Source organism: Hydra viridissima, unplaced genomic scaffold (genome assembly GCF_058129835.1).
Source record: "Hydra viridissima isolate aposymbiotic clone 2 unplaced genomic scaffold, HvirCarnegie_v1 scaffold_4, whole genome shotgun sequence".
NCBI lineage: Eukaryota > Metazoa > Cnidaria > Hydrozoa > Anthoathecata > Hydridae > Hydra > Hydra viridissima.
The window spans coordinates 20478848-20491475 of record NW_028324303.1 but is presented as its reverse complement, the minus strand read 5'-3'; the positions used below and the strand labels follow the sequence as shown (position 1 = coordinate 20491475).

General features: G+C 26.2%; 1 protein-coding gene across 1 annotated transcript; it reads left to right on the top strand.

The window, feature by feature from the left end:
- The first annotated feature begins 10461 nt into the window (after positions 1–10461).
- LOC149890440 (N-acetyllactosaminide beta-1,3-N-acetylglucosaminyltransferase 4-like) lies at positions 10462–11787 on the top strand. Its single transcript, XM_090085431.1, has 2 exons — positions 10462–11453; positions 11588–11787. The coding sequence occupies exons 1-2, from the start codon at positions 10469–10471 to the stop codon at positions 11770–11772; spliced, it is 1170 nt and encodes a 389-aa protein (XP_089941557.1). The 5' UTR covers positions 10462–10468; the 3' UTR covers positions 11773–11787.
- The last annotated feature ends 841 nt before the right edge of the window (positions 11788–12628 follow it).

Genomic DNA, 12628 nt, shown 5'->3' with positions numbered 1-12628 from the left:
TTACGAATAAATGAGACAAATATTTTCTCGACAGAGAATCCTTGATCACGTCCGAAAACAATGTAAAGAAAAAGATTTTTTTTCTTAAAACAATTTTTCTTAATCTAAAACTTCTTTTACGCAAAATATTTTTCCTCAAAAAGTAAATAAATATAAATAAATAAATGTATTTATATTTATTTACTTATATTTACTTACTTTTTGAGGAAAAGGTTTGAGGTATATTTTTAAAGAGAATGTTGTTTAAAAAAATACTTACGACTTATTTATTTTTTTATTTATTTTACTGTTATCGTTTATTATTTTTAGTATAAAAATTTATCATAACATAAAATATGTTGTTCCAAGACTTTTGGCCACCACTGTATATTCTATTTGTTAAATAAATGTGGATTATATTCTTGTTTTATTTTTCTTTTTAACGACTCTCTTTTAACTGTTTTTTTGTATGAATACAAAACAGTATAAAAATAAAAACATTTCAAAACAAACGGAATATTTATTTCAACATCGTTAACCTGTAAAGCAGCAATTTTATCAGAAACTGTTCAGTTCGAATCAGAGTTTTCACTTAGGAAAGCGAAATTGCTTTATAATTAGTCCTTTATGTTACATACAACACTTAAAATGTTATTTGGTAGAAACTTACAGTAAAATTATAGCTGAAAGAATCGCACGCATAAAATATAAATATATTTATATATATTTATGTTTTATGCGTGGGATTCTTTCAGCTATAATTATATTTATTAACTTATATAATATTTATAAGTTAATAAATATAAAACCAAAGGAAGTGTTGAAGCTGACCATTCAAGTGGACGACGAAGAAAAGTACTCCTCATATTGATCATAAACTTATTAGGCAGATAAAAAAGAACTCATTTGTAAGTGCTAAGTACTCTATGGCAGCGTTTGGATGATGCAGGATAGTATTGGAATCATACAGTAAAAAACCATACATAGCAGTAAATAACCGTAAATCACGTTTGGATTTCGCAAATTGTCATAGAGATCAGACGGTAAATCAGTGAAGGCGAATATTATGTTCGGATGACTCGAAAACACACCCCGGAAGATTCAGATAGTAAGCCTGGAAGGTTCGGAAGTTCGGAAGATTCAGGGATTAAGCAAAGTATGAGAAGTTTTTTTCAATGATTATCAAACTTTTGGTTGTCAGGCGATTAAAACAAATGCATACCAACCAAACTGAGACAAAGAGGCGGCAAACACTTAATATTTTTGAGGGTGCTTTTCAGGATTTCAATTCAGGAGAATCAAATACCGCCTTTTTCAGATAAAAGTATGCCTCTACAGTAGACGTTTCAACAAGCAAATGACCCCAAAAACACATCAAAACTCATTAAAATATGGTTTGATGTAAATATAATAACTGTAATACAATGACCAACAAAATTTTATAACTTAAATGCTGAGGATTTATGGAAACTCCTTGATGATAAAGCACCATTGTCTGGTTGGTTGAGCACCATTGTCTGGTTGGTTGAGTAATGCTGAAACTTAATTTAAAAACTTCATTAAATACATTCCGATTAAAATATCATTTTGATTAATCCAAGTGATGTCCCCCCGACTGATTCAATCCAAGTGATATCCCACCGACTGATTCAATACTAAATAGAATTGCGATCCGTAATTCCTTCCCAGGCCCATTTTTTAGTTATAATAAATTATGTAAACTAAGTTAAAGCCATATGAAACTTAATAATAGAAAATAGAACTTTTCAAATAACGTGGGCTAAGAAGAACTTTTGTTGATTATTATTTTTAGTTACACTGCCATTTTATTCATTTTTTTTTTTACTTATTTTGTTTAGAATATTTGTCTTTGTAATCTTAAGTAGGATTACCTTAAAAGTTAATGTCAGTTTTTAGCTCAATGAATGAACAAATGAGTAACCTTTCTCAAAGGACTCCTCAAATAACTTAAACTAACTAAAAAACTAAATTAAAACTATTTTGTGAGACTGCTCAAGTATTAAGATCGTTTGCCCGGTATTTAAGATTGAGTTATGAATCAAAAACGACTTCAATGTTAGAAAATGCGACCACTTCCATACTTTGACAGAAACAAGGAAGCTTAAAACCAACCTCATCGTTTTTTTATGTGGTTAAAAATGTTGCTTTTGAATTTTATCAAGTTTTAAATTACTCTCAAGTTCAATTAGAAAAACTCAAAAGAACTCAAAAAATTCGCCTCAAAGTTTTTATGTGATATTAAAGCTGAACAATTATCTTGTGTACTTTTAAAAATGATTTATACATTCTCAAGTATTAGTTTGTGTCGTACATTTTCTATTTACTATACAGCGGTGGCCAAAAGTCTTGGAACAAAACATTTAACGACCAAAAAAATTTATTTTTGATCTAAAGTATAAATTTTGACGGTTTGAGGTATATTTTTAAAGAGAATGTTGTTTAAAAAAATACCTACAACTTATTTATTTTTTTATTTATTTTACTGTTATCGTTTATTCTTTTTAGTATAAAAATTTATCATAACATAAAATATGTTGTTCCAAGACTTTTGGCCACCACTGTATATATATATACATATTTTAAATTTTCCATGATTTGAAAACTTTTAATACTTTCCACCAGTCAGTTTTTCAACTTCATAAAAATAATGTAATAAATATTATTGCCAATAAATATTGCCAATATTTTATCAACTGATCTATTTTTTATATCTATATATCATATTTATTTGTTATATTTATATATTATTGTATTTATTTATCATATTAATTAGTTAAATTGACTTATCATATTTTTTATTATGTTGTTTTATTATACTTATTTGATTAAATATGATTATCATTTTACACATGTTATGATTATAAAAAAGATTATAAATATTATTAACACTATTAAAAATATGATTATTATTACATTCGTTTTACAGATATTTATTTAACATATTTATGTAACCTATTTATCAATTTTAATGCTTATTCATTTATTTATTACAATTTTTTGTTTCTTCACTTTATTTGTCAAATTTGTTGTTTATATATTTTTTTTATGTGTATTTGATTATTTTCTTGATTTAGTCATTGTTTTATTTAACCGTTATATTTATTTATCATACTTTATTATTACATTTCATTAATATAATTATTTATTATAGTTATCTATTGGATTTATTTGCTATATTTGTTTATTATGTTTAATTATTATGTATATTTATTATATTTATTTTTTATGTGTATTTATCTTTATTTATTATATTTACTTATCTATCATACAGAAAACTCATGATTTATCTTTTCAACTAATTGATAAATTTATTAAGTCTATTCCCCGTAGATGTACTAGGTTGTGAAGAACTATAGATGCTATCAATTACTAATCTGATATGCTTTTGATAATATATCTGATATGCTTTTGATGCTTTTAAAAGTTCCTTTAGTTTTAGAATTGAAAATATTAACATTATTTTTTCCTTTTTGTATTTTTTTTTCTTTTTTTTTGGTTTTTTTGTTTTGTTGTTACATTTCTGTCTTGCCAAGAATAGATGCTTATGCCATATTAAGTCTTTTTTATACTAAAATCGTATTGATTGGTAGCGTACTACAATGCTTTTATTAGTTTTAAAACGTGTTTTGGTGGAGAGCGCATATCTTAGTTTTGCTAAACTTATTAAAAAAAAAATTTTTTTTTTAAATCTGTCGAGCCATTGCTTCTTTAACAAGGTTTTCTCCTGGTTCGTCATTGAAAAAGAGATCGATGATGGTTTCTAAAAGCATCAATGCTTTGCCTCGTGAATTTTGTTCTGCATTTTCAAATTCACCCACATAATCAATTTTTATTCAAAATCCAGGTTTTTTAAATCAAAGGTTTCTTTGTGAAAATTTCCGGTTTTTAAATTTAGAATCTTCAATAAATAGACTCTGATTAAGATACCACTTCGATTAATCCAAGTGGCATTCCTCCGATTGATTCAGAATAAAGTGACTAAATGATATTGCGACTCGTAATTCCTTCAGGCCCATTAGTTAAGCCATAACAAATTAGGTAAGGTAAATTAAAGCCATACGAAACGTAATAATAGAAAAATTTTTTTTTCGAACGTGGGCTGAGAAGTATTATTGTTGATTATCATTTTTAATTACACTGCCATTTTATTCATTTTTTTTTACTTATTTTGTTTAGAATATTTGTCTTTGTAATCTTAAGTAGGATTACCTCAAATGTTGATGCAAGTTTTTAACTCAATTAATGAGCAAATGAGTAATCTTTCAGCAAGGATTTTTCAAATAATTGAGACCAACTATATTTTGTGACACTGCTCAAGTACTGATGGTGTGTCAAGCATTAAAGATTGAGTTGTGTGGTTAAAAAATCTTGCCATTGAATTGTTATGACTTTTAAATTACTCTGAAATTCGATTATAAAAATGAATTCAAAAGTTTGCGTCAAAATGTTCGTTTTTGTACGTGTTATTAAAGCTGAACAATTAGCCTGTGTACTTTTAAAAATTGTATATGTTTTCTCAAGTATTAGTCTGTGTCATACATTTGTATTTTCTATCAATTACTTTCCATCTATCAGTTTTTCAAATTCATTAAAAATATATTCATAATAAATATTATTGCCAATAAATGTTGCCAATACTTTATCAGCTGATTTTTCTATTATATTTACATATCATATTTATTTGTTATATTTATTTATTATTTTATCTATTTATCATACTAATTTGTTACATTGATTTGTTATATTTACTTTATTATGTTGTTTTATTATATTTATTTATTTAACATGTTTATTTTTACTAGGGTTGGGAGTTAACTTTTTAGTCTAAAATTAGTTGACTAAAACAAGATTTAGTGCTAAAAAAAACTGAATAACCTTTACCATGAAATGATATGAACATAATATGAATTATGACAAATAAATCAATTTAAAAACATTCATTAAAATTTATTGTTTTTTAGATGTTTAAAATACGTAATATAATTTGTGACAATCAGGTAATAAAAATGTTTTGTTTGTACCTAGTATTACCCCAAATTTTCATTTATTGAATTAAATATAAATTGGTTTGTTAGCAGAATTTTATACTGAAAACATAATTAGTCATTTGTATTTTAACAAAAGTTTTTAAAAGAAAAACAAAAATTGAGAGTTGAACAAGATATATATTCAATTACACAATATAGAAATAATAAAAAACGTTAATTGCCAAACTGTTACAATCTTATTGTTGTCACTGTAAATATCTGTGTATTTTTGAGTGTTGTAGAACGAAATAAATTTCGTATTATTACCTCAAAAAATCGTTGCAGATATTATATAAAGGAAATCCGAAAATGCTTCTGCATACAACACACCTTTCAAAAATATGACAGTAATTTTTTAAAACATTGATTTCACATGTGTTTTTGTAATTTATAACTCACTTTAATTAGAAGTTGAAAAAATCCAGATGTGAACCACTTTTCATTGAAATTTAAAACAAGTACTTAATAACAACGGACTAATTAGATAAGCTTTATTAGCTACTTGAATCAATTTTGACAAAGGGGTGACAAACACTTAATATTTTGAGGGTACTTTTCAGGATTTTTAGAACTGGGACCACTCTATCTTACAGTAAGTATAATGGAAAAATACATATATATTTCAATTCAGGAGAATCAAATATCGCCTTTTGCAGATAAATATGCCTCTACAGAAGACGTTCCAACAGGCAAATGACCCCAAACACACATCAAAACTCATTAAACTATGGTTTGATGTAAATATAATAACTGTAATGCAATGACCAACAAAATTTTCTAGCCTAAATGCTGAGGATTTATGGAAACTCTGATGATAAAGCACCATTGTCTGGTTGGTTGAGTAATGCTGAAGCTTAATTTAAAAACCTCAATAAATACATTCCGATCAAAATATCATTTTGACTAATCTAAGTGATGTCCCTCCGACTGATTCAATCCAAGTGATATCCCACCGACTGATTCAATACTAAATAATATTGCGATCCCTAATTTCTTCAGGCCCATTTTTTAGTTATAATAAATTATGTAAAGTAAGTTAAAGCCATATGAAACTTAATAATAGAAAATAGAACTTTTTAAATAACGTGGGCTAAGAAGAGTTTTTGTTGATTATCATTTTTAATTACACTGCCATTTTATTCATTTTTTTTTACTTATTATGTTTAGAATATTTTTCTTTGTAATCTTAAGTAGGATTACCTCAAAAGTTGATGTCAGTTTTTAGCTCAATGAATGAACAAATGAGTAACCTTTCTCAAAGGACTCCTCAAATAACTTAAACTAACTAAAAAACTAAATTAAAACTATTTTGTGAGACTGCTCAAGCACTGATCGTTTACCTGGTAATAAAGATTGAGTTGTGAATCAAAAACGACTTCAATGTTAGAAAATACGACCGCTTCCACACTTTGACACAAACAAGGAAGCTTAAAACCTACCTCATCGTTTTTTTATGTGGTTAAAAATGTTGCCATTGAATTTTATCAATATATATATATATATATATAATTAGATTTTTTAAATTACATTTTCTATGATTTGAAAACTTTTAACAAGTTCCACCAGTCAGTTTTTTAACTTCATAAAAACAATGTAATAAATATTATTGCCAATAAATATTGCCAATATTTTAGCAATTGATTTGTTTATCATATTTATGTATCATATTTATTTGTTATATTTATATATTATTGTATCTATTATATTAATTTGTTAAATTGACTTATCATATTTTTTATTATGTTGTTTTACTATACTTATTTGATTAAATATTTATTTGTTTATTTTCTTTATTTGGTCATTGTTTTATTTAGACGTTATATTCATTTATCATACTTTATTACTATATTTATTTATTATAATAATTTATTATAGTTATCTATTGCATTTATTTGCTATATTTGTTTATTATGTTTAATTATTATGTATATTTATTATATTTGTTTTTTATGTGTATTTATCTTTATTTATTATATTTACTTATCTACCATACAGAAAACTCATGATTTATCTTTTCAACCAATTGATAAATTTATTAAGTTTATTCCCCATAAATGTATTAAGGTTGTGAAGAACAATAGATGCTATCAATTTCTGATCTGATACGCTTTTGATAATATATCCGATATGCTTTTGATACTTTTAAAAGTTCCTTAGTTTTAGAGTTGAAAATAGTAATATTACTTTTGCCTTTTTGTATTTATTTTTCTTTTTTTTTCGTTATTTTGTTTTGTTGTTACATTTCTGTCTTTCCAAGAATAGATGCTTATGCCATATTAAGTCATTTTTTTTTTTTGCACTAAAATCAAAATAGTTAGTAGCGTACTATAATGCTGTTAAGCCATAATAAATTAGGCAAGGTAAATTAAAGCCATACGACAATTGCTAATAGAAAAAGAATTTTTTCGAACAACGTGGGCTGAGAAGTATTATTGTTGATTATCATTTTTAATTACACTGCCATTTTATTCATTTTTTTTACTTATTTTGTTTAGAATATTTGTCTTTGTAATCTTAAGTAGGATTACCTTAAAAGTTGGTGTCAGTTTTTAGCTTAATGAATGAACAAATGAGTAATCTTTCAGCAAGGATTTTTCAAATAATTGAGACCAACTATATTTTGTGACACTGCTCAAGTACTGATGGTGTGTCAAGCATTTAAGATTGAGTTGCATGGTTAAAAAATGTTGCCATTGACTTGTATGACTTTTAAATTACTCTGAAATTCGGTTATAAAAATGAATTCAAAAGTTTGCGTCAAAATGTACGTTTTTATACGTATTATTAAAGCTGAACAATTACCCTGTGTACTTTTAAAAATTATATATATTTTCTCAAGCATTAGTCTGTGTCATACATTTGTATTTTCTATCATATATATATATATATATATATATATATATATATATATATATATATATATATAATTAATTTTTTAAATTAAATTTTCCATGATTCGAAAACTTTTAATGCTTTTCATAATCAGTTTTTCAAGTTCATAATAATATATTGATAATATTGTATCAACTGATTTATTTATTACATTTCGCGAGGTTAGAATTATTTTGTTATATCTCCAATTTTAAAAGTTGGGAGAAAATGAGTTATTAATTTTAGTTAGTAATAATAACTTTTAAAATACGCATTATTTTACAAAATTTTTTCTAAATAATTTGCTTAAACATAAATTATTTAAAGCATAAGTTAGTATTTCTTTAAATATAAAAGCTAAAACTTTAAACAATTTTTACTTTTAGAAAAAATCAAAAATTTTCTTCCAACCTTTAAACTTGGAGAAAGAACAAAATAATTCTAACCTCGCGATTTACATATCATATATATTTGTTATATAAATATACTAATTTATCTATTTATCATATTGATTTGTTAAATTAACTTATCATATTATTTATTATTTTGTTTTATTATACTTATTCATTTAATGTATTTATTTTACACTTTTTTTACATATTTGTATATTAACATAGTTATTTAAGGCATTTTTCTATTTTTTTATTTATTTTTTTATCATGCTCATTTTTTTATTTCCATTTTTTATTGCATTTATTGTTTTTATTCTTTTTTTTATTATGTTTGTTTGTTTCCTTGGTTTTGTTATTGTTCTATTTAGCCGTTTTATATATTTGTTATATTTATTTATTACATTTATTTATCATGTTTATTTATTATATTTAACTATTATATTATATTATAATATTTATTTATTGTATTTATTTGTTATATTTACTTATTATATTAATTTATAGTATTTATTTATTTTATTTATTTCTGATATCTATTTATTTATTAATTTATTATACTTATTTATTGTATTTGTTTGTTATACTTATTTTTTATGTGTATTTATTATGTTAATTTATAATTTTCTTTAACAATATTTACCTATTTATCATACAATAAACTTTTTAAACGTTTTTAAGTTTAGAAACTTCAATAAATAGACTACAATTAAGATATCGCTTCGATTAATCTAAGCAATACCCATAAATGTTTAGACAGCTTCTTCTTCTTCTTTAAATGTGTATTTAGTTACCATACTTGTTTATTATATTTATTTAGTTATTATATTTCTTTATTATTTATTAGGCTTGTTTATCATATTTATCTATTATATGTATTTCTTTATTACATTTATTTGTCACACTTACTTATTATACTTAATTATCATATCTATTTTTTATTATTTTTTTTTTTGTTCATTATCTTTTTTTACTTATTGTTTTTTACTTTTATTTCTTTTTCTATGAATACTTTATGATATTTACTTTGTTGTTTTTGGTCACTGAGCTATAATTAGATTTCAAACCGTTAGGGTTTTGGTCTCAAACCAACCCTATAAATAGAAAAATCGTTATAATAAAAGAAAAATTCAGTATAAAATTTTTATAAATAAATGAAAAAATGTTATACAGGTGTAAGTTACGGAATTTAAGCCACAAAGCGTTAACATTTAATAATACACCTATTTACATAGTTAATTTATTGACATTTAACGTAAAGCTACTTGAAGTCTCGATTACCTCTCGCTCACTGATGACAAAAATGCAAAATATTGTTGAATGTTCACTACAATGTTTTATATTTTTGTAAAATAAAAATCAAGGGAGGATGGGGAGGATGGGGAAGGTAAGATGGTGGGAGGGAGATCATTATTCCCATTTAGTATTTGTTTATATTATTTAAAAAAATGTTAAAAAAGCATAAAAAGATTTAAAGAAGAAAAATAAATGTTTTTAATCCCTTAATCAGTTGTCATAGACTATACGTCACATTCTCGTGTTCAAACTCGTGTCCAGGAAAATTTAATTGTTACAATTACAAAATTGCAAAATGCTGTAAATCGAAGTCTATTTCATCATTTACTCGAATCAAATATACTAATTACTTCATGCATTTTTTTTCTATAAATATTTATATAAATATTGGCGGTTTTCAAGGTTTAAGATAAAATTTTTTAAATATTAAAAGAATGATTAAGATCAATTCCCTAAATTTAAGTAAAGATTTGAGTAAATTTTATTTTGGAAAAGTCTATCAATTTATTGACTGCATGCATATGGTATCTGCTGATAAAATTTGAAAAGCTAAAAAAACTTATAGAGATTATTGTTAAAACTTTTTTCTATTATATATCTTTAAATTTTTTTTTTATTAGCATACCATAATGTTAATAATATTAATATTAATATTAACAAATTATTTACAAAGAAAAACACTTCGCTTTAAACTTTTAAAACTAATCCAAAGCATTTATATATATATATATATATATATATATATATATATATATATATATATATATATATATATATATATATATATATATATATATATATATATATATATATATATGTATATATTTATAAATAATATAATTCTGTCAAATTTTAAACTTCTATTTTATTTCTAAGATTTCAAAAATGTATAGAATTAGGATCTACTTGTTCAACGGAGCTGGAATGGTCAAATACCTTATTCTGGGGTCAATGATTTTGGGCATTTTATTCACAAGTATTGAATTGATACAACTGAAGACGGAGTTTGCAAAATATTCTGAGTTGATTGCTCTTTCAAAGAGAATTGCTCTTGAGATCAATCCAACAGCAGGACAAATTGCCACATCTTTTACAACAAATGTAGAGCTTCAGCATCTAAAATCAACAACCATCTCAACCACAACCCTACGAAGCAAAACCCCCTCACGTACAACCCCTTCAAGCACAACCCCCTTAAGAATTATCCCAAAAGAGAACCTTGCTAAAGAAAGAGACGCACTTTCGCATATTATATTTGATTCTGTTGAAAAAGATAATACTACAGTCTATTCAACTTTGGTTGTAATCTCTTCTTATGTGAACCATCGAAATCGAAGAGACAGAATCCGACAGTCATGGGGGAACTCTTCCAACTGGAATGCCGTTGAAAAGTATAAGATAGTTTTCGTTGTAGGAAGGGTACCCGACGCAAAGCCCATGATGGAAATAGCGGAAGAAGCAAAAATGCAGAAAGATATTGTTTACATTGACGTGTTTGAAGATTTTTACTTGTTGACTAAAAAAGTCATCATAGGACTAATTTGGGCCAAGCATAACATCAACTTTAAAGCTGTTTTAAAAGGAGACGACGATACTTTTATGAACATGGATAACGTTATAGAGTTTGTCAAAAGCAACATTGAAGGAGACGGCTACTTTGGAAATAAAATCGATAAGGCTCGCGTCAGAAGAACCGGTCGATACAAGGTACCAAAAGAAGAGCATGAAAGCGACTACTACTCCCCGTACTGCTCCGGTGCAGGGTTTTTTCTGTCAAACTCCACCATTCGCAAAATGATTCCATTTTTTGATTTGGATAAAGTATGGCGAATCGATGACGCGTATGTCGGAGAAATTGTATTTCTAGCAGGTAATGTTACTCTTTTCCTTCGCAAAAAATATTTAACGATAAAACTTTGTTATGGTTTTTTTTATTAACAACATATTTTAACAAAAAGTTTGGTAAGCAACTTTTTATTGAACCGAAATAAACCGGCTCTTTAGGAATTACAGCACGCAGCGCAAAAGGTTTTTACATGGAAAACGAGTCGTGTCGTTATATGAAAAATACCATTGTTTCTCATCCCGGAGACGATCCTGATTGTAACGAATTTCTGTTAAGAAGATCCTTAATTGACAACGGTAAACTCCCAAGGGATCAAAAACTTGAAAATCAGGAGTGTTGTTGATTTTAGGTAACTTATATATTAGTTGTTATATATTAGATGTTGTATTTGCAGTGTGGTTAATGACAGACTGGGTAAAAAAGTTTGCGTTTTTTTTTAAACCTGTGGTTTTTTACGCCTCAAAACCTTCAATTAATTGCAGCCAGTATTGGGTATCTTTCTAACTACTTGGTTTTGAATAAGAAAATACTCCAGCCGGGCTGACAGGGTTTGCTTCTGTAATGCAACACACGAGTGATGCTTAAAGATACTTATGTATAAAGGCTGCCACCACCCTTACGAACACTAGTGGAAGTATTATACACTTTCCACTAAAGATGCCACTGTTACGTACAGGTTGAGAATACATGGGCTCTCTTTATTTTTTCTTTTCGGGTTGGTATTTTAGAGAATATATGCAAAGATAGAAAGAAAACAGGCAGTTAGCAGCATAGCAGCTGAGAGAAATTTCGGGCCCCGGGGAAGTTATTTTAAGGGGCCCTCATTATGATCAATTATATACCCAGGACCAAAAGAAACGTGCTCTGGTCATTGAAAATTAAAAGTATAAGTTAATTAAATCTTTTAAAAATAATTTTAAAAAATTATTTGTACACACACAGGGCTCCGGGAATCTTCCCTGTCCACCCCCCCCCCCCTCCTCTCGGCGGCCATGGTTAGCAGGCAACATTTGTAGTAACTGCAAAGTGTGTTGTGGGTAAGTTTATATGCTACTGGACCTAAACCTTGAGGCATTTACTGAGTTACTCAAAAAATTTTTCCAGATAATTGAGGACGGCACGACGATAAGTGAAAAATATTCTGATCTACTTTTTAAGGTTAAATTTGTATCAAAATGTGCAGGTGCTACTGCAAATTC